Below are 22,370 nucleotides of genomic sequence, written 5' to 3'. Positions count from 1 at the left end.
CTTCAGTATGTCACTAATGATTAACCTTTAAACTCTCGAATCTTATCAAGAGCCGGTCTTCATCGTATGAACCAAAAATTTTCTCAATTTTGAAGGAGAAAAGGGAAGAAATTCATGCCTTGAGTGGTACTTTCTTATGAATGAATGAAGTCTGCAAAACAAATCGGCAACAATAAGTTTATGAGCAGCAATTGTATGAGACATTTAATTACGCTATGAAATCTATCCGCATATTCTACTGAGGTAGGTTAGTCCGGGAGAATGTGGTGGCGATGGATTTATTTGCAGACATTGCTAACACTCCGGGATGAGTATGAAAAGAGTTCTATCTAGATCTGTTTAATAAACTATATGCTTAAAAATTGATTTTGCGTAGGTTTTATTTTATGCATACTGGACTGTATTTATTTAAGGTGTAAGTGGAAATGATGATATTTGCAAAATGGTTGTTCCTATGTTTCAATCATCTTACAGATTCCAAGCTGATTTAACCTATGTTAGTTTTAGAATCGTATAAAGTGTGATTCCCTTTGTCAAGTAGTCCATTGGTGCTGTAAAGTTTATTATAAAGAAGGCTATTGAGGGAAGCTTGATTGGTTATATTACAAGATTCAATCAAGTTAACAGAGGGCGCAACAAAAAGTGCTCTGAGAATAAAAAGCTTTACCATCTTTTCAAAGTTGACTATGGCTATAGCATCTTTTATAATGCTAAAAACTAAAGGTAAAAATGGAATGTTTTATTCTTGTATCACAAAGTAATGAAGGACCTGGAATGACTGGTTCAGCCATACAGGACCGGTTCAACAGAAACTCCCCCTACAAAGCTTTTCTATCTCTAATTCCTTTTGAATAAAATTAATGAACTACAAAAAAGTATCATTTATGATCGCATGCTTATTTAGGGTGCCTTAAAGCATTTGAACTTGCTCTTGATGCTTGCATGAGCTTCCCAACCTTTTTGGGTGTGAAACTGATATGATTGGGGTCGCCACTCAAACGCTAAACATGGTTGTATTTAGAAGAGTACTGAAATAAATGAAATTGACTCACTCTCACTGAATTATTTATTAAAAATTTGAAATTCCAAGATGGTTTTCCATCATTGTTACCTTTATCTAAATATAATTTGAACAAAGTTCTACTGCACTTGATCTGGTGCAGGAAATTCCAAATTCTTAAAAGATGTGAAACCTCCATCCACAACCAAGTTGTGTCCACTAACATACTTGGCATCATTGGACGCAAGAAAAAGTGCAGCATTAGCAACATCATCGGGTTCACAATAGACACCCTTTAGAACACTGGCATTGTGAATAATATCCACATGTCTCTGACTATCAACATGAGGATATATCTGACTCATTTCTTCCAGAGCAAAAGGTGTTGGAATGGCAAAAGGTGATATGCAATTGACTCGGATTCCATGCCTGCATAGCTCAGAAGCCAGCGATTTAACAATGCCGATGACTGCAGACTTAGATATTGAGTAAGTGTGCTGAGCCAAACCTCCCATAACACCTGTGACACTTGCTGTGCAGAGAATAGACCCACTTCCACGTGGGATCATCACACGTGCTGCATGCTTGATACCTGCCACTGCACCTCGAACATTTATGTCCATGATTTTGTCAAACAAGGCCATGTCCAGGTCAACAATGCTTAGAGGACTTTTGCAGGCTACCCCTGCATTGTTGTACATGATATCAAGTTGTTTGTGTTTAGAAATGGCAAACTCAACAGCATTGGATACGTCTGACTCTTGAGTAACATCACATGTTATGAAAGTGGCATTAGATCCTAGTTCTTTTGCCGTCTCCTCACCAAGCTGTTGATTAATATCAGCAATAATAACCTTAGCTCCATTGTTGATAAATTTGGTGGCTGTGGCCTTTCCTATTCCACTAGCTGCCCCAGTGATCAGTGCAACCTTGTCTTGCAGCTTCCTGAACCACCACATCAGGGAGCAATGCTATATCATCCCACAAATCTTTCTAATACTTTATGAAAAAACGTATTAAGAGAAAAAGCAAATACATTCATCAATATCTAGGAAACTTAAAAAATATCCAATGCTTTTATCTCGTAAGAGGATTAGTTGGAAGACTTTGTAGAAGGATTTTGAATTATTTCAACATCAAATGTGAATTAAAGCCACAAGTACAGAGATCCGTTTGATAACATTTGTAGCATGCTGAGCATCATATGATACGTATCTAGTAATTGGTGGAAGCAGAAATTCAGGACTAAAAGGTTGTGGAGCACATCAAAGATTAGTCTGTCGCCAAAAGATGTATAGGTGTTTCAACAATTGAGTCCCTAAACCAAAATCAAGGGTTCAATCTTTGGTTTGGATCTAGGTTGGCAATTGGAAGTATCACTTTATGCTAAAATGGTCAATCCAATACTAGGGTGACTTATTAGGTGCCAAATAGAAGCCCCAAATCCCTGCTCTGGTAACATTAAAATAAAAATCTGGTGTCTATATTCATTGTTCATCTTTATAGTCCTCTCCAAAAACACACACAGCATGACAGAAATATAAATTACAATGCACCTAAGGAACACGTTCAGTCATTCGCCCCTTTGCTTGTTTTCACAAAAAATTCCCATAATCAACCTTCATGGTTTCAATTACTCGGATCAGAATAACTGATAGTTTGCCATCATAAGGCAAGTTGAAAAAGGAAATGTAAATCAAAGACAAGAGAAACTGATGGTTAAATTTCCATACCCTCCAGTCTGAGTAGACAACAGCCTGTGGAAGCTCTCAGCAAACAAAGCCCTTGAATAGGAAATGTGGGCACTGTTTCTAGCAATTACCAGAAACAAAAACTAAGTTGTAGCAGTATTCATAATATAAAAAAACAGAAAAACAAAGAACCAAAAGAAAAATCCTCATGCAGGATCAGAGGTTAGTATAACAAATAAAAAGTAATTCATTTCATCAGCCTAAAAGGATTCAACAGTGGACTGAGTGGGAAGTGCGAACAGAATATCTAATACTTAAAAAATACTTATTTCTTTTTAACATCAAACTTAAAAGATGGTGAAAGGGAATAATTCAAACAGAGAAACAGGTGAAAGACATAGAGTGTGAAACCAACCTCAAAGCCATTCCTATCATGATTTCTGGAGAAAAATAGCTCAAATGCAGAGGCATACACCAGAAGCTCTGAACAATAGCTTTGGATCCCTGTCTACTAGACAAGAGTTAGTCAATGCTATCTTATAAAATGATGAAGGGCAATTTGGTCAATATGGCTAAAAATATATATGTAATATAATTATTAAAAGAATATCCTGTTCGGAAACACACTTATAAATATTTACTATAAATGACTTACTCTTCGTTTTACCTTTTATTTTATTAAGGGTTAAATATGTTTTTAGTCCCTATATTTTGGGGCGATTTTGGTTTTAGTCTCCTTTTCAAACTAAAGTGCGATTTAGTCCCTCAATTTTAGAAAACTCTGGTTTTAGTCCTTTTCACCAAATTTTTTTAATTTTATTTGCTGTTTCAAACACGTTTCATTATAGCATTTAGATTGTTTACACTATTTGACACATTTTTGCTTCAATATTAACTACGAAACACGTTTAAAATAGTCAATAAAGTTAAAAATATTTGGTAAAAATAACTAAAACCAGAGTTTTCTAAAGTTGAAGGACTAAATTGTACCTTAATTTGAAAGAGGGACTAAAACCAAAATCGTCCCAAAATATAAGGACTAAAAACATATTTAACCCTTTTATTAAAATTTATTGGTTTAATATTTTTTGCTTTCCTTTTTTTTCTTCTCTATCTCCACTGATATATATTTAATAATTATTTTAAAAATTAAATGTAAATTTTTATTTCAATTTAAAATAATATAAAACATTATATATTATTTATTAAAAATATTTCACATAAATTTATAAAATACATAAATAAAATAATACATAATTTAATTTAAAAATAAAACTTCATCTTTAAAATTTATCTAAAAATTAAAAACGTATTTAACTCTCATTTTAATATTAAAGAATATTTATCGGGTATAAATATAATCTTCAGAAGAACTTTCCCTACTTTAAAATTATAATATATATATATATATATATATATATATATATATATATATATATTTTGTACTTACATAATACTGATTTTAGAATTTAATGAAAATAATGTTATAATAATAATACTAATTAAATGCTCTTGGAAGCATGTATTTATAAAATTAACATTATAATAGATGTTGGTTACGTATATAAATGTAAAAATTAATACAATGATACAAGTTTATTGAAATTATTAATTTTTATAAAATTTATTTAATTTTATAATAATTTAAAAATTAACTTTTTAATAAAAAAAATTATTTTAAATATTAATTAAATTTTATAGATAGTTATACAATAAATAATAAAACATATTTATACTATTAATTTTAAATTCTTAATTTTAATTTATATTCTACATATATTCCAAATAATATAACTATTTTTAAATATTTATTTAAAAATGTAGTTTTAATCAAAATATAAAATTTTTTACTATATTTTTATAGCATCAAAATTAGAATAGGATTATGTTTAATTTTTTATTTACTTTAATTGAAAATATAAGATATTATTATTTTATTAATATTTAATAAATATTCTACTTTCATTCGTATTTTTTTTTTAAAACGTTGTTACACGTGTAAAACTATTAAGTAAAAAGTTATATAAATATATCTTTTATTATTTACTATATATAGAAAGAACTTATTGGATACCGAGTATTTTAATATCTACTTCTAAACGAGTTGGATACAGATAATATATTATCCGATCCGTGGATATTTGTTATCTGCAAAAAAATAATAAAAAATAACAATTTATATATCTTTAATTAGATTCAATTAAAAATAAATTTTGATTTATTTTTAATTTAATTTATCTCATATATATATATATATATTGTAATTTTATTTTAAAAATGTATAAAATGTTTTTCATTTTATTTTTTTGGGTATCTGCAGGTTTTAAAATACCCGCAGGTATTTTTTAAACGGGTACTTGTGTAGGTAGCGAGCACAATATTATCTAGCGAGTCGAGTTGTGGGTAGACATTATCCGTACCCGATTTGTTGTCATCTTTAAATTTGACTAATTAGAATTTAATTCTGAGTGGTTTTGATTAAAATAATAAAAACCACATATCAAGGAAATCCCAATTAGAAACCCTAAAATTTGAAAAAATCCTATCCGGTTCTTCTTCCTTGCGGTTTCATAACCTAGTTTTTGTCAGCACTATTTCTTGTATTTTTCATTCTCTATCACGGTGGCACAACCTTCTGTCTTTGCTTTGCAGTGGTGGAACCACGGGTGCTCCTTCATCTTGAATGTCCAACCCAGTGATCCAACCACGGGTTCTTCCTGTTTTGTAAGGTTAAGTTAAGCTTAAAAACCCATTTTTTAACATGATATCAGAGCCATGATTAAAGCAGCGAGTTTTTAGTGGACATTTTTGTTTTCACCCGTTATCGGGATCACCCAATTTCTACTATCACGCACGAGATGTTTATACCTTGGCATGAAGGAAGTGTGTTGGAAGTCCCACATCAATCAGAGATAAGGCCAATTTATAACATATAAGTGAGGTGCAAACCTCATCTTCCAAGCCGGTTTTATGGAGTTGAGTTAGGCTTAAAGTCCACTTCTAACATGGTATCAAAGTCATGGTTAAAGCCTATCTCAACGATGTATTTCTTGTTTCTTAGACATTTTTATTCCAAAGAAACAATGATCTGCTTTTCGTTTTGGTGCCATGGTGGAGCCAATCCAGTGTTGCTCCTTTTTAGTCACAGACCAGTGGTGAAGTTATAGGAAAGTTTTGATGGCTGACGAGATACCAAAATCCACCGCCAGAGTAATGGTGACCTTCATCTTCACCAAATCTATTTTTGTAGTGTTTGGTTCGTGTTGGGTTTTCGAGTCCAATTCCAAAAGCTATAATTGGCTTTGTTTTTTCTTCATTTTTGTGTTTGGGAAACTCGAAGTTGTGGAAAAAGAAACATAAGTTTCACTTATAACATTTTTTGAATTATATAAATTTTTGGTTTTGAAGAATCTAATTTCGAGATTCATAAATTCAATTTTCAGAAACCTATTTATTTAATTTTTTAATTTACCAATTTAATAACAAGAATCCGATTGTATTAACTTTTCATTTTAAAGATCCAAGAAAAAAAACTATTTAAAAAAACTCAATATAGATAAAAATTATAAGAACGATTAAAATACCATAATTACGAGATAAAGTATTTCGGAGTTAATGATTATATATATATATATATATATATATTTATTTATTTATTTATTTATTTATTTTTATTTTTTTTTGCGAAAACTAAGCGAACATTCTAGATACTTTTTTATCATATCTCCTAATTCTGGATTACAATTTTTTTTTTCTGCCCCTCAAACTCTTTTATCATCTCTGTGACACATTTACCACATTTCTAATTATTTTACAAATTGAAAATGATAAAAGAAAATTGATTGGCTTAGATATTAAATAAATCCCGTAAATCAAACACTTATGTACAGAAATAGACACAGAACAAACAATATCTTGTTGATGTAAGAACAAAAATTGGGGCATAAAAAAATAATGCATAAATAAATACACCGTTTTAACTTAAATATTAAAAATAAAAAGAATTTTAAAGTCATATTTAACATGTTTCAAAAAAGTAATATATTATAAGCAGTTGATTCTCCCTAAACATAAAATGATAAGTGTCAAGCTTCAAATTTATTAATTTTTGTAAATTGTAACTTTTTTAAATTAATATATTTTTTATAAATTTGAAAAGAATTCTATCAGACTGGTGAACCAAATGCCATTGCATTTAAGTTTTTCCCTTCAAAAATACCTATATCAATTAATAAAAAAATATAAAATTTAAGGAAGGAAAAGTGCATTTAATTTATTTTATAATATAATTAGAACAGAAAATGGTTTCCCTCCAAAACGAAAGTTTACCCTTATTATATTTGCATTTGATTTGGATTTCATCCCAAATGAAGGGCATTTCAATTTGACAAGTTAGCATTCTTCGTTATTTAGCGTTCTGATCGCAGCTTTAGGGTTTTATTTCAACTCCATTGCCACCCAATTCATCGTTCATCTATGCCGTGTTTTTCAAGAATATTCAAATTTTATTAAGTAAAGATAAACAGAGTTACCTTTCCAATGGTCGGGGTTTCTTCGCCTCACTCTCAAACTTCATCAACCCCTACCGGTAATCTTCCATTCTTCTTTGATTCGTTATTCACGGTACTGCAATCATCATCTACATTATTTGTTTTTTTTTTTTCTTGTAAACTTTTTTACCTGTTACTTCGATTATTTTGATCATTAAAATGTCGAAGACAGCGAGTGGTTTGTTCTTTGATCGTATTGAATTTAATGTGTAGGGCGCTTCATCTGGTAATAGATTATATTCCATGATCATTTATAATGTGGGTGATTGTAATTTGTAACTGCGCTACAGGTTGAGTTGAAATGTTTTTACTGGGATAGGATAGGCATGCAAGGAATTGACGAGTAACTGTAAAAGTTGTGCTTATCATTTCGCATGTGAAAGATTATGCATTGAGTCACAGAACTTGCTTATATTGATAAGAATGTTGTTTCGCTACATATAGGATATAAAGTTCAATTTGCAAGTGACGATGATCCATTTAGGCAATCTGATCTCTTTCAGGACACCTTGGCGCTCAATAGCCCTTTCACTGAAACGGAGTTTGAAAATCTCAATCTGGACACTGAGATTGTAGAGGATCCTGAGCCTGCAGAAGACATGGCAACAGGCAAAAGGTGCGAGTATGAACAATATGTTCTTGATAGCGAGGATGAAGAAATGAATGACAGACATGTTGGCAAAAAATTTCTTGAGGATGAAACTAGTCCAACAGTGAAAATTCCTTCGACACTCTTCCAGAAAAGACTGCCCAAGCCACCTCGTGAGCAAGTAGAAGCAAACGCCACCACTTCTGGGAACTCTACTGCTGGTATGTGTTTGTTATCTAGATTTTAACATTGTCTACTTTGTTTCTGCCTTTGTAATAAATTTTACTTTATAAATTACGGAGCACTTCATGATTTGTGAATGATTAACTTTTCAAGAACATAATATGCTTGAAGACGACAAAAGAGCTGTAGTTGATTCGGACAGCTTTGATTACAACGACCGTTTATATCCACCTGCAACCCTAAATCACATTCAGTCACCAGAGCCTGGGAATTCAACCCAAGCTGCACTTGGCTTTGTGGATAAGTACTTGTCTTCAAATGATTTGGACTTGCTTCAAGGAATTCATTGTGGAAAGACCGCTAGGGAGAAATCACCCAATGTCCTGAATGCAAGAGGACCACTAAATCTTGCTAAGATTAAAGCCCGAACTAAAAATGAAGAGAAAGAACCTTTCAAATGGGTTGACAGTTGCCAACATGACAACAGAGGTCCTATGTTTGGTCAAAAGATTGAAGCATCATCAAGTTTTGGAAGATACAAACAGATATATACGAGAAAAAGGAAAAAAGGTAGCCATCTTCACAGCCAAGGAAACTGCAGTAAAAGTGATACGTTTGATGAGAAGTTAGGTCGAGGACCGAGAATCGCAATTGGAAATAATAACTCTCTCAAGGAATTGAATGTTCAACCAAGTTCTATAAGAGAGAATGCTAATGTTTATTCCAGTGTAACACATGCAGAGGACATGTCTGATATTGGTTTAGGCACTCAAATAGCTGCTGAAGCAATGAATGCCTTAGCTTTAATGCCCCCTTATGGCTGCCAGTTCAATGATACCCATCAACCAGACAATGCATTAGACGGCTCTTTGACTGATTTGCCGCAGAATGAAACTCATCTGAAAAATTCTTCAAATATTCCGAATCCTAGTTTACATTCTATGAAAATAAAATCAAATAAGAAAAATGCATCCTCCTCTAGATTTAGTAAAATTACTTCTAGCTCATCTTGCAAGCACACTTACAAACAGGAGTCAAATGTTGTCTCGGGAAAAATGAAAAAAATTATGAAGAGCAAGTCAACTGCTGAGGGGCGGTTTGAAAATAATATTAGTTTCCCAAAATACAGTAAACATGTATTGCTGGAAGAGGTTTGCCCACTGGGAGAATATACAAGTTTCCAACCTACTTCCGAAGAGGAATCCGAACATAGGAACAATGATAGTGGACATCCAAGAATCAAAGATCAACCAAGCCATCGTACAGAGGAGAACAGTAATTTCAAGGAGAAGGGTATTAAACACAAGAGAAAGGGAACTGGTTTAGTGGCTGATCCAGTGAAGTTGGGTGCAAGGGCTAAGCGTATTAAATTCCTTGGCAATTCATGTATGCTTGCTAAGAAAGTCAAGTTGAATCATCTGACTGAAGTTAGCCCACAGTTATCTGAAACCCGGAGTTTTTCATGGACTGATTCTTGGGCTTATCCAAAAAGACCAAGAGGGATAAGAAAGGGGGCTAATATGGGAACCAATCTCAATGCATCATCTGTTTTGTGTGTTGATGGAAAAGAAAACAATGTCTTCTCCACTAGAAGTCTAGAGGACCTGGCCAATGCTTCATGTGTAGATGATGGCAGATGCTTATTACAGGGGGGCTTTGTGCCACCAGGTTCATCTGGTGATGCAATGAAGGTACATAACTTTCCTGATATGCACCCTTTATTGTTGCCACATGTTGAAAGATCATCAAACAAAGGTGTTGCGCAATCAAGATCGGGAATTCGTGCTGCAGTTGTACCAAGTGAAGGTGTAAAAGTTTCAAATGTAAATCATTCATACACTGAGCGTCACAAAAAACTCTGTGTAAAAACCCAGCCTAGGTCTTCACTTTTGAAAGAGCTTACAAGATTAGGAGTTCCTGAGTCCATGTCAGATGTTTTGTGGAAAGATCTGAGACATCATAGAGATATGACAGACGTTCGAGTTCTGTTTAGTCAGCATTTGGATGACAGTATCATTAAGCGACAAAAAAAGGTTAGCCATGGATTTTAAGTTTGTGATAGAAGATGCTAAATATTATCATGACTGGCTAGTGAATTGCTATTTTCCCTCCTTGCAGATATTGAAACGTCTCAATATATCTGTTGCATCAAGTTCAATGGACGCCACACATTTCGTAGCTGACAAATTTACACGCACAAAGAATATGTTGGAAGCAATTGCTCTTGGGAAATTAATTGTGAATCACTTATGGCTTGAGAGCTGCGGACAAGCCAACTGTTTTATTGACGAGAAACATTACATTCTGAGGGATATGAAAAAGGAAAAGGAAATAGGCTTCAACATGCCGGTTTCTCTTGCTCTCGCAAGAGAAAAGCCACTCCTAAAGGTATTCATATGAACTTCTATTACGCCCAAATTTTACGCATTTATGATATTTGCTCAACCTGTTTTCTTGCCTTTACAGGGTAAAAGAGTTTACATCACGCCACATGTTAAACCTGATAAGGAACTGATTGCAAGTTTGGTCACAGCTGTTCATGGCCAGGTATGCATACTCACCAATGCGTGCCACTCAACAACTGCACCTTATATGTGACTACAATATTCGGCATGTTTGGGCTATTAATATTTTGTGATTCCCACCTTTTCCCCATTTTCAAAATTTAGTTCATGTTAAAATGGTCTTGCAACTTCAGGTAGTAGATCAAAGTCAGGTGTGTGGTGACATGAAGGATAATATCTTTGATGATCTGTTGATTCTTTCTTGTGAAGACGACCATGCAATGTGCCACCGTTTATTTAAGAGAGGTTTTGAACTTTAGTATCACCTTTTTGATAATTGTTCAGAAGTTTCATTGTGTATTAGTGTATCATAACATAATTCTTGTGGACTACACAAATTACAGGAACTGCAGTTTACAGTTCAGAGCTAGTTCTGAATGGAATTATAATCCAAAAATTGGAACTTGAGAGGTATGATGACACATTTGAAGTCATTTTTCCTTCGTATTTATGTTATTTGTCCGCAACTCTGCAAACACAGAAGGAATTTTTCTCTGCATTTTTTTTTTTTGCATTTTTAACCTTGTTTGACATATTAGCCTAGCTATATAAATGCCACCTTTGATCCCAGGAAGCTCTTATAAAGTGAGACTATATTAATGGTGAACAAGAAAGGATGTAACTTCTACTGACTTTTAGTAGTTTCGGACTTTAGATCACAATTAATTATTGTACCCTGATTTGTCCAATTTCGAGTTAGTTCACTTGGAAGAGCCTTGTCCATTGGCTCAAGCACAACTTGCTCTATGCCTTGTAAATGATTATGTTTCAGGCAACTTAGGAGTAATCTTTTGACATATTTGCATGTAACGAGCCTATTTTTCATCCCTGAGGAACAAGTAAAAACATTGTCTTCCCAATGAAGTCATTGGTATCGTATCATCTCAACAATTTTATCAAAATTTAACATTATTATGAACTTTGGCAGACATCAACTCTTGACGAATCAGGTTACAAGGAGTACCAATTGCCCAAGTACGTCTAATCGGTTTGGGAAGGTTTACAGAAGGCGTCAGAGGCTGATTTAAGAGCGCTCCTTGTGCAAGTTAACATTCTAATTAAGAAGAATCAAATGGCATCAAAGTTTAGGTACAGAGCATGGAATTATTTTTTTTTAGAGTGCAGGGAACTCGTTTTAATGTAATGAAGAAATTTCTTGTATCAAAGAATTTTTTAGAGGAAAAGCTAGCAGAGGATGCAATGTTTGCTTTATTAGAAACTCTCCTTTATTCTATTCCATATTATCTTATCTTAACTCAGTTGCTGAGAAAAGAGATTGAGAATGAAAGAAAAAAAAGTGTTAAGAAAGTGTTTGATTAAAGAAAAGTATAGTAAAATAAAATAAAAATACATTAATATTATGGATTTTGTTAAAAATGAAAGTATATTTTTTAATAAATTGTATGTTTACTTTTTTCTAATTTTTCATATATTTTTTAGTCAATTTAAACAATAGACAAATGAAAGTTTTAATTCAGTAGGTTTTGACATAAACTTCGCCACCACTCTATACAACAAAACTCCATAGTCTTTTCAATCATTTTCTACTCAACTAAACAATGTGATAGAGTAGCTTAATTTTAGTTATTTTTTTAATAATATAATTTAGCTATCGAGGAATAATAATCTTTTAAAAGAGAAACAAAAATACAATCGTAAGAAATACTTATTTTACTTATTAAATATTGCATAAAGATGATAATCACAACTTGATAATTATATTTTTAACCAAACACACTTGACCACTTCAACTTTTTTAATTAGGATGTCAAATCTATATATCAATTTATCTATTAGCCTGTTAATGAAAATAATTACATTCCATCTATCTGTTAAAAAAAGTAAATTCAATTCATCCATGAATTTAATTTTATAAATTATCATTAATCTGTTTTTTTTTTAAAATGTAACAGATTAATTTATTAATACTTAATTAATACAAATTATTTGGGTTAAATATGTTTTTTATTTCTTAATTTTCAGTGAAAATTGAAATTAGTCATTTTTTGAAATTTTAGTTAAATTTAACCCTTCAATCTTAAAAATGTTTGGATTTAGTCACTTTAATAAAATTTTATTAAATTTATTTGACGTTTCAAACGTATTTTATGATAGTATTTAAAAAACACATTTAAAATCTCAAATAAATTTAATAAAATTTAATTAAAAAAAAGACTAAATTCAATAGTTGTAGATATGAGAGACTAATTAGTTCAAAGTTTAAAAACCAATTCTAAATTTAACTAAAAATTAAGGACAAAAATATATTTATCCCAAACTATTTTAAATTTATCTTTTAATATTTGATTATTTAAAAATAAATAAATGTACAGAAAAATATTTTAAAAATCCTTTTATTAAATTTTTTAAAAACATATGGCAAATTTCAATTATATCACAGGCACACTAGAAATTATGTCTTAATAACTACATTGAAGTTATGTACCGCGTGTGATAACTTGTGTTCAATAATATATTAAATATATTAAATATATTTGCTCCTGAGTTACTTTTGTATAATCAATTTAAAAAACAAATTACATTGAGATTTTGTAATTATTGATGTTAAAAAGATACTTAGAAAATAACATTTAAAAAGTAACGTCAGTTAGATCACAGTATATCTCTTGAAAAGTCTAAACACACGACAACTCCGACACTGAAATATATTCATGTCCCATAATAACATATTTTAAATCAAATATTTTAAAACCGGTAATGTTTTCATCCATCTCAAGATTAATTACACATTTAACATTTTGGTAGCGCAACTGTTAATTATTAAAATTGCCTATAAAAAATGTTTAAATGACCACCAATTTGGTAAATAAAGGATTTATTAACATTGTAAGAAGATTAAGTTATATCACACTACAAAATTTAGATAAAAAACATGATAAAAATCATTAGAAATAATACAATAGACAATATATTATTTAGGATCAAGAGAAACATAACAGTGTCTGTAAAATTCTTCTCAGCACTTAACTCCAAATATTGGAAATATAAAAGCTAAATAGAAAATGAAGATAGTTTTGATGAGAATACATTATAAATTAGAGGGTCTACGAGTGAAGTGTTTGAAACCGATGAGCCCAAAAGGGACAATCTGACACTGAATATACTTCGAACACTGTTTCTTCTTCTTTAGAAAGTGGCCCAACTCAGGAATGTTCCCTTTCACACACCTTTTTTTGCAAATTATCACAACTATCATTCTCTTTCGCAACATACATTAGTAAGTGAAAAAAAAAATTAATGATATTTAGATAATATTTCTTTTATAAATCATTTACATGTCATTCTGTGATTGGTTTAAAATTATTTCATAATTAATAATAATAATAATCATAAACACCATCATGGACCAATCATAGAATGATATATAGATGATGTTCAAATGTTGTAAAAAAATATTATCTACTTATCATTATATAAAAAGAAAAAGTTATTTTACTATTTGTTGTGGTTTTGGGCAGTGACATTGGAAGATGCAAATTGCAACGAGAAAGGTTGGAAATATCCATTCATTCATCAAACATTTGCGCTGTCTTGGCGGGACAGTCTGGCTTCTTTGTCTTTCTACCTCCTTTTTCTCCTTTATTACCATACTACCCTTTCTTCTTTTTTACCTTTCTATCCTTCAACCTCAACTCTCATATTCATCCCCTCCTTTCACATCATCCTGTACTAATTAATTACTCAAGGTCGCACCTTCATTTAATAAACACCATTTTAAATAAAATCGGTTAATTACTAGATTTAGATTGTCCAGTTTAATATAAAGTAGTTTTAGTTCATAAAAAAATGATTTTTTTTCTTACGCTTTTATGTTAATAAATACATTAAAGTGAATCAATACATTATACTTCATTGTACTTCATCTTAAGAATTCTAAAACCTTAATCCATTAACCTAAATTGAGAAAGTCACAACAAACAAATCATAAAGGCACATGAAATGAATTCCCAAACAAAAAGTTAAGAACAATGCTAAAAAAGTCATAGACAACAAAAAGGATTTTATTTCTACATACATATGGTTGGATAAAAAAATAAATGATTGAAATGGAAGCTCAACAAAGAAGAATAGACCCACAAAATGTTTTTTTATAAAAGTAGAACCAATTAGATAAAAAATATATATTAAAACCACTAAATAAATCATTAGTTAAACCAATAACGAGTTAAAACCACAACAATAATAATTTCTATAACATAAAACTATATTCTAATGTAAAAAAAAAAAAAAAAAACTCGTTACAAATATTTTGACTTACATTATGCAAATTTAATCCAGCTTTATCCCATTCCATGTATTATTTTCTTACATAATATATGTGAGAAAACTACTTATAACATGTTTATAAGTGGACTATTCATAAAAGTAAAGTAATTTAAACACTTGATTATATGCTTGGCGTCAACTTCCTCATCACCTGAATGATGAAGTAAGCAAATTCACCATAGCAATTGATTGGAGTTTGACATCATTATTCATCGAATCCGAGTTCAAATTCTCTTTGATATCAGCGGCTTTTCGTGTATGCTCAAAGGGTTAGTAGCTTTGAAGATAATGACCACCTATATATATATATAGCTACAAATGTGTGAACTGTTTCCTCCATCATTCTCATGGCTTTATTTGGATTTAGCTTCATGTGCTTTTAATCTATGATATTGAAACTGGAAATTCGATAACTTTATATGATTTTATGTTGGAAAATAGAAACCTGATAAGTAAGTAAATACGCAGTTATTAGTTTAATTACCAATAATTCATAATATTTATTTTATCCTTTCAAAAGAATAATTTGCTTCAAAGCAAAATTACCTTTCTGAAAGAACCATTCAGTAACCAATAAACAGCAATAAATTAACATGGTTACACTGAAAGGGAAAAGAAAGACAAAAGAAGGGTGAACAAAGGGAATGATGAATGAGTCAAAGCACATCATGCGCTCCCTCCTTCTACATTTGAATATATTTGTTATTCTTTTTCCAACTTAAAAAAAAATAATGAACACAATTTAACATTCATTTAACATAAATATAAAAGTAAAATAATCATAAAAATATAAATTTTTATATTTTTTCTTCAAAAAATAAAAAATAAATATAAAAAATTTAAAAGTCTCAAATAATATTTTAAAAAAAATTAAACATGTTCTTAATGGTCAATATTCGTAATTACCAACTTTCTGTCATGGTATATAAATTTAGGCAATAAACACGGATGACACGAAATTCGGATAGATATCAGACCTTATCACACGGTCACAAACATTATAAGTCAAACTACATTCACACACACAAACGACAAGTCAACAAAAAACATTCAAGTTGCATGTGCTTATTCTAATCAATCACTACCAGTACGCTATTTTTCTTTCTATTACTATTATATTCAAATCAAATTCATTTAATTTCAATAATTCCACCAGAATACAAAATTATATATTTGATTTTTTCTAAAGTATGTAATTCTCTCAATTTATATAATAACCTTTTATTTTTGTTTCTAAATCAAACGGCAAGAAAAATATAATTTTTTATCATAATTTAAAGGATTTATTTATTTATGGCATAAAAAAAAAGTGCATGGAAGACAGAAAGGCAGGGAGACAGGACTCCACTAGTAGTAGGAGTACCAGCTGTACGTAGTGGCAAAAGTGTAAAAAAATAGAGAAGCATGTCGTTAGTGGAAGGTTATAATAATTAAAATTGTATTTTATTATTATTAGTATTATTATTATCATCGTAGTTTAGAGTTTATTTTATGTGAGAAATTGAAGATCGAAGTGGAAGTTTGGCATCTGAGTCCCGTATTGGGGTGTGAAGAACCTAAAATTAGTTGGTTGAATCCAAATCTGAGAGAAAGAGAGAGAAAGACATTGATTGATTGGTAATGGCGGAAGGGAAGGAAGAGAGTAAATCTAGCGAAGAGAGCGTGAAGCTGTTCGTAGGGCAAGTGCCGAAGCACATGACAGAACCCGAACTCCTTGCAATGTTCCAGGAGTTCGCTCTCGTCGACGAGGTCAACATAATCAAGGACAAAGCAACTCGTGTTTCCCGAGGTACCTTTCCAACCTTGTATTCTCCGACATTATTCTTCCTTCTCTTTCTCTCTCCCGCGCCACTTGTCTCGCCTCCTTCCAACCCTAATTTTGCGTTTCCCTCGCAGGTTGTTGTTTCGTCATATGTCCTTCCAGGGAGGAGGCTGATAAGGCCGTCAATGCGTGTCACAACAAGAAGACGCTACCCGGGGTTGGTACTTGCTGCTAACTGCTTTTCTCTTTTTTTTTTTTATATATTTTTTCTAATTGATAAACTTAATCTGTTCTTGCATATGGTGGTGTTGAATGTGATGGATGCATTCGGTTTTGTGATGTGAATTGGTGCTGCTCCTATAGTAGTTATTGAAGCTGACGAGTGTTTGTTAGGAATGAGTGTGTCTTAATTGGGCAAAAACATGTATTTAATTTTAGCTTTATTTTCGCGGAGGTACATACTATATTTGGGTAACCTAATCAACTTACCTTTCGTAGCTTATAAGTGATTTGCATTCTGCTGTTTTGCTCCTGTTCTATTCTACTTTTATTTTTCGATTTTCACGGAAATTAATTTTTGTTGCCACAATTTATTTATTTTTTGGTTCCGACATTTTTTAGTTTATAAAGTGGTCACTTGTATTAGGCATCATAAGCTTGAGATAAGTTGTCCTGGGCACATACAATATACTGTTTAACTTTTTTTTTTTGTTTCTTTCTGTTGTATTCTTAATGTTTCTTTCAGCATTAATATCATTGTGGTCTCTGGCTTTTTGTTAATATCTTAGTCAACTTTTATGAAGTATTTTTCACTGTCATGAAGTATCCATATGTTATTCTTTCTAGTGTACATTTGACTGGTTGCATTTTATTTTAATCAATTAATTAATGAACAGACGCTTTTCATGTAATGTGAGTGGATGCTTCCTATAATTTTTCATTAATTTTCCAACAAGTCAGATTATTGTAATTCTTTTCATCCTTTAAGGTTGAGAATTGAGGATACTCGTGGTTTGAAAAAACATTTTTCCTTTATAAACATGTTTGCTAAACCTACCCTTTTAAACACTTCATCAGTTTCTTTTCCTTAATATGCCATGCTTCTAAATGTCGGGACATTGCTAGGCTGAGGACTTGGCCATTGAATGGTTGGAACATCGGTTCAGAGGGTCATAATCTCCCGAGGAGTACCCAGTGTAATGAGTCCTATTGACATTGAATGGAGAAAACCATTTAAATCGTAACATAGAAGTTAGAAACCTGCCCAGAAAAAAAGTAGATTGTAGAAGATTATGCAAGTAGAAAGCAAATATATAATAATTGAAGAAATAAACAAATTCTGTAATTAAAGCGGAAATACTGTACTAAGGTTTTTGACAGAACTGTGGTTTGGTGAACAAGACCATTAGATATGAATTTAGATTTTTATAGTCAGTCCAATAAAAAATTATTTTGATCGTATCCTTTTTCTTTCCGTGATGATTCTGTTATTTTGGGGATTCTCTGACCTAGTGATTTATTTACTGGCAGATGTGCTTTTAATTTTAAAATCAAGGCTTCTGTTTGCTTGATAAATTGTCTCTGTTGGCTGTGATCTAAATATACATTATGAAAAAGATTAAGTACAGCTGAAATTTGATTATCCTGACTCCAAAGCCATAGCAATATTGTCATGGAAAGTTAGTGCTTTAGTAACCATATTGTTCCCATTATGATTTGGAACATCCTGTTTTTGTGTGTCCAATTCAGGCATCCAGTCCATTACAAGTGAAGTATGCAGATGGCGAGTTGGAAAGATTAGGTATAAAATACTTCTTTTATTAATTAAAAAATTTGTTCAGCTGATCAATTTCTTAGAATCATATATATGCCATGATTTGTTTGTTATATTGAGGTCAACCCTTAATGTGTAATTTTCTGTTGTCATTGGATCTAGAACACAAACTCTTCATTGGCATGCTTCCGAAGAATGTATCCGAAGTCGAAATATCTGCACTTTTCTCCCAGTATGGAACCATAAAGGATTTACAGGTTTTAAGAGGTTCTCAGCAAACAAGTAAAGGTACTGATTTCATACCTTAATTAATCCTTTTATTTAGGAATTTGATGTTTCTACTGCAAAGTGTTATTTATAGTTGTATTTTGTGATAGGTTGTGCATTTTTGAAGTATGAAACCAAAGACCAGGCGCTTGCTGCTTTGGAGGCAATCAATGGAAAGCATAAAATGGAGGTTGGTGTTTATTAAACCATCATCAGAATTTTCAACACCTTTTTTGTGGTAATAGTGCAGTTGTTTGAGCAATATAATGAATGTGTTTGAAAATCTCATCCATGACATACTGTATTGAGGGAAGAATAATATTAAATTTGATGTAAGGATGGAACTATATTGTTGTCTGCTGATATTGTTTAGCTATTTATTGGTACTACGTTAATTTTGCTGTTGGAATGTATGAGTAGATATGGCTTTAAAGCAGAAATACCAACTAGAGGGCATGATAGAACATATAAACATAGAGTATTTTAGATTCAATTACTTGTTTTTGGTTCATTGTTTGTGGTAGAATGGAAAAGCGCATGCCTTTAAACTCAATTACAATTTAGTTGTAAATGGTGTTTGCAGTATTTTGGACCTTCAAGCGGCATTCAGCCACAAAATTCTGTTGGTGAGGGATCATGTGTCTCATATTTCATTATAGATGCACAAGTACTTATTTAAATTTGTTTTATTGTTGTCTCGATTTGGAAATCTAAGACTGCCTTTGTTCCCTACATTGGTTTGCATAAGATAATGTTTCAGGCTAAAGCTTGACTCATTATTTATACGGCAGGCTCAAACTGGATCCAAGCTTAGAAAGGGGAACTCCAGCTATGGTTTGTTCAGCTCATAATGTGATTGCAATAATATGTGCCCAAGCTGAATAAATCTCAAGATAGGGGATTGTTCAACATGCACAATCCTTATTCATGATTTCAGTCAACTTATATAGTGCAATAATATATATACATAACATATATATTGCATGCTGGAGTTAAACTGGCATCTCATTTGTTTACAACCAATTGGATTATGATTTACTCAAAAATCACATTCTTTAAGTGAGATTACCCATCAAATACTTAGTTTCATCTAGATACTATTTTTATTTTTGATTTTGTTTGCATAGTGCCAAAGTCATATGCTTCTGTTTGCTTGATATGCACAGTACTCATACGTGTCAAACATTATTGATATTGCTAAGTAGACAAGTGTATGAAATCAGATAATTGGAATTTGAATGTTTGACGTTGGTTTTTGTCTTCCATAGGGTTCAAGTGTTCCCTTAGTTGTTAAATGGGCTGATACTGAAAAGGAAAGGCAAGCTCGAAGAGCTCAGAAAGCACAGTCCCAAGCTTCTAATGTACCACACAGTGATTCTCAGCACCCGTCATTGTTTGGAGCCTTGCCTATGGGTTATGTTCCTCCATATAATGGATATGGTTATCAGGTTAGTTCTAAGGAGACTATTTTCTAGCATATTTCTTTCTTTAATCCTTGTAATTTATTATGTCTTCCAATCAGAAACCATGAACTTGTTGGTGAGATATGCGTGATGATAGCTGTTTTGTCTTGATAGGCTCCTGGAGGTTATGGGCTCATGCCCTACCGCATGCCACCAATGCAGAGTCAACACGGTTTCCATAATATGATGCCCCATATGAATCATCAAGGAAATGCATTAAGGCCTGATCTTGGCCCTAATATGAACCCTAGAAATTATCATGTGGCTCCTGCAAGTTATGTTGGTTCTTATCCTGCTGTAACAGGTCTACAACATCCCATGGCATATCCTACAGGAATGATTAGTCCAAGGCCCATGAATGCTTCTCCAGGCTCCGTTTCACCTGCTAGTGGAAACAACAACACTGCTGCATCTTCTGGTGGCAGCAAAAATTCTGGGGGGCAGGTTGAAGGTTGTTATCTTATCTTTATGTGTTGTGTATAAAATCGTTGTTCGTCTCACTCTTTCTTTTCTACTTATTATTCTATTTCTGACTTAGGACCACCTGGTGCCAACCTATTTATTTATCACATACCTCAAGAATTTGGAGATGAAGAACTTGCCAATGCTTTTCAGCCATTCGGTATGGTCTTGAGTGCTAAAGTTTTTGTTGATAAAGCAACTGGTGTTAGCAAATGTTTTGGTAAGCGTATGCTCCATTTATTGAATAAATTTGATGGGTTTTGTGTGGAGCTTGTGTTTGATGAACTGGAATTTGCAGGGTTTGTAAGTTATGATTCTCCAGAGGATGCTCAATCTGCCATCAGTATGATGAATGGATTCCAATTAGGAGGTAAGAAGTTAAAGGTCCAGCTTAAGAGGGATAACAAACAGGGTAAACCTTACTGATGAAGCTCAACGATGGAATTTTGTACAATTCACATTGTAATTCATGACCCATCTGATGTTAATACAATTTGTAATTTTCTGTAACATCAAAGTTCAATTGCACATTGATTATTAATTTATTGATTTTTCCCTCAACGCCCCTTCATTGTATTATCCTTCTCCGTAACCATGATTTTTGGATTTAACTTATATTTTCTGAGCACAATTGTACACGTAGTAAGGAAATTTTGTTTACCCTAGTCACTGAGCAACATTAAAGGTAAAATAAGTTGTAACACAATTTGATAATCTAGTTGCTTTTCAAGGAGCATACAATATATGGCACAACAATTACTTCCTGGTAGTCTTTAGTTATTATTGGATTAATAGTGGCTAATGGATGCAGAATTGAACTCATGATGGATCTGATTTTAATCTTTGATTTGTGCATATGCTATTTACAGTTTATGACTATAGTTAATTTATGTGTAGTATTTCTGCCAGACCTAACCTTATCTCTTCATTGAAACTTTCTTTGTATTTATTTCTCTTGTGTTCAATTTTTTTAATGAAAGTTGCTGACAATTATGTTTAGAATCAAAGTAAAATTGAAAAAGACACCCTAAATCTTTGAAAGTGGAAGCATCTTTTAGGGTCTAAAGATGGAAATGAATATAGGTTTCAATGCGGCCCAATAAAGTGTGTGATGAGTTGTAGAAGCATTTATTATTAGACAAACTTCATGTGAATCTTAAAAAACAAAAATAGACGAACTTAATGTTATGCACTATTATTAGTGAAATACATATAAAATTTACCTTATTAAACAAAAAAAAAGATTAAATACTGATATCTAACTATAAATCACTGTGTGTTTAATTTGTTGAATTTAGCAGCAAACACTTTAAATTATTTCTATTTTATTTCACAGCTTAATATCCGTGACACAGCCTCAGGTTTGATAGCTTACACATCACACAAATAAATATCTAAGTGGCATTGTTTGCTTTGTTTATTTCAAAACTACTTTTTTATTATTTTTTGGAAAAAAATGAAATAGTTATTTTGTAAAATTAAATTAAAATAATATGGACTATGTTTTAACGGTAAAAATAAGTTGGATTAAACTTTCTGGAACGGACATCATATGCACAGAAAATTAATAAACAACAGAATGTACTAGTATTAATAGATATTACACTTTAAATCATAATAATAATAATAAATCTAATTTAAAATAAGAGACATTCACTTAACAATGTTAAGTTGAATTCAACAATTTCAAACCTGTAACCTTGAATGTACTATTACAAGATCAATGTTTCTTAAAAGCATAATTTTGTATGTACTATTACAAACATTATTTGTTTGAT

The 22,370-nt window shown here is 31.7% G+C and overlaps 3 protein-coding genes across 7 annotated transcripts; 2 read left to right on the top strand and 1 right to left on the bottom strand.

The window, feature by feature from the left end:
• Nucleotides 1-1,043: 1,043 nt before the first annotated feature.
• On the bottom strand, nucleotides 1,044-3,198 carry LOC106757364 (zerumbone synthase). Its single transcript, XM_014640019.2, has 3 exons — nucleotides 3,107-3,198; nucleotides 2,734-2,811; nucleotides 1,044-1,945 (listed from the first exon to the last, which is right to left on the bottom strand). Exons 1-3 carry the CDS (start codon nucleotides 3,160-3,162, stop codon nucleotides 1,141-1,143), a joined length of 939 nt encoding a protein of 312 aa, XP_014495505.1. The 5' UTR covers nucleotides 3,163-3,198; the 3' UTR covers nucleotides 1,044-1,140.
• A 3,786-nt stretch (nucleotides 3,199-6,984) lies between these two features.
• On the top strand, nucleotides 6,985-11,854 carry LOC106756957. 5 transcript variants are annotated; one of them, XM_022779314.1, is made up of 8 exons: nucleotides 6,985-7,279; nucleotides 7,686-8,051; nucleotides 8,167-10,046; nucleotides 10,132-10,401; nucleotides 10,480-10,560; nucleotides 10,712-10,823; nucleotides 10,922-10,988; nucleotides 11,350-11,499. In XM_022779314.1, the coding sequence occupies exons 1-8, from the start codon at nucleotides 7,231-7,233 to the stop codon at nucleotides 11,438-11,440; spliced, it is 2,916 nt and encodes a 971-aa protein (XP_022635035.1). In that variant the 5' UTR covers nucleotides 6,985-7,230; the 3' UTR covers nucleotides 11,441-11,499. The 5 variants fall into 5 exon arrangements, with proteins under 5 accessions (XP_022635035.1, XP_022635034.1, XP_014495037.1 ...); XM_022779313.1 differs by lacking the exon at nucleotides 11,350-11,499 and adding an exon at nucleotides 11,506-11,854 and having other exon boundaries at nucleotides 6,988-7,279; XM_014639551.2 differs by lacking the exon at nucleotides 11,350-11,499 and adding an exon at nucleotides 11,506-11,854 and having other exon boundaries at nucleotides 6,990-7,279; nucleotides 7,745-8,051.
• A 4,490-nt stretch (nucleotides 11,855-16,344) lies between these two features.
• On the top strand, nucleotides 16,345-21,153 carry LOC106756685 (RNA-binding protein BRN1). The gene is made up of 9 exons (XM_014639213.2): nucleotides 16,345-16,653; nucleotides 16,761-16,843; nucleotides 18,376-18,427; nucleotides 18,563-18,688; nucleotides 18,778-18,857; nucleotides 19,936-20,115; nucleotides 20,245-20,581; nucleotides 20,669-20,812; nucleotides 20,891-21,153. Exons 1-9 carry the CDS (start codon nucleotides 16,485-16,487, stop codon nucleotides 21,016-21,018), a joined length of 1,299 nt encoding a protein of 432 aa, XP_014494699.1. The 5' UTR covers nucleotides 16,345-16,484; the 3' UTR covers nucleotides 21,019-21,153.
• The last annotated feature ends 1,217 nt before the right edge of the window (nucleotides 21,154-22,370 follow it).

This window comes from Vigna radiata, chromosome 3, assembly GCF_000741045.1.
Source record: "Vigna radiata var. radiata cultivar VC1973A chromosome 3, Vradiata_ver6, whole genome shotgun sequence".
Taxonomy (NCBI): Eukaryota; Viridiplantae; Streptophyta; class Magnoliopsida; order Fabales; family Fabaceae; genus Vigna; species Vigna radiata.
This window is presented reverse-complemented; position numbering and strand designations above follow the sequence as displayed.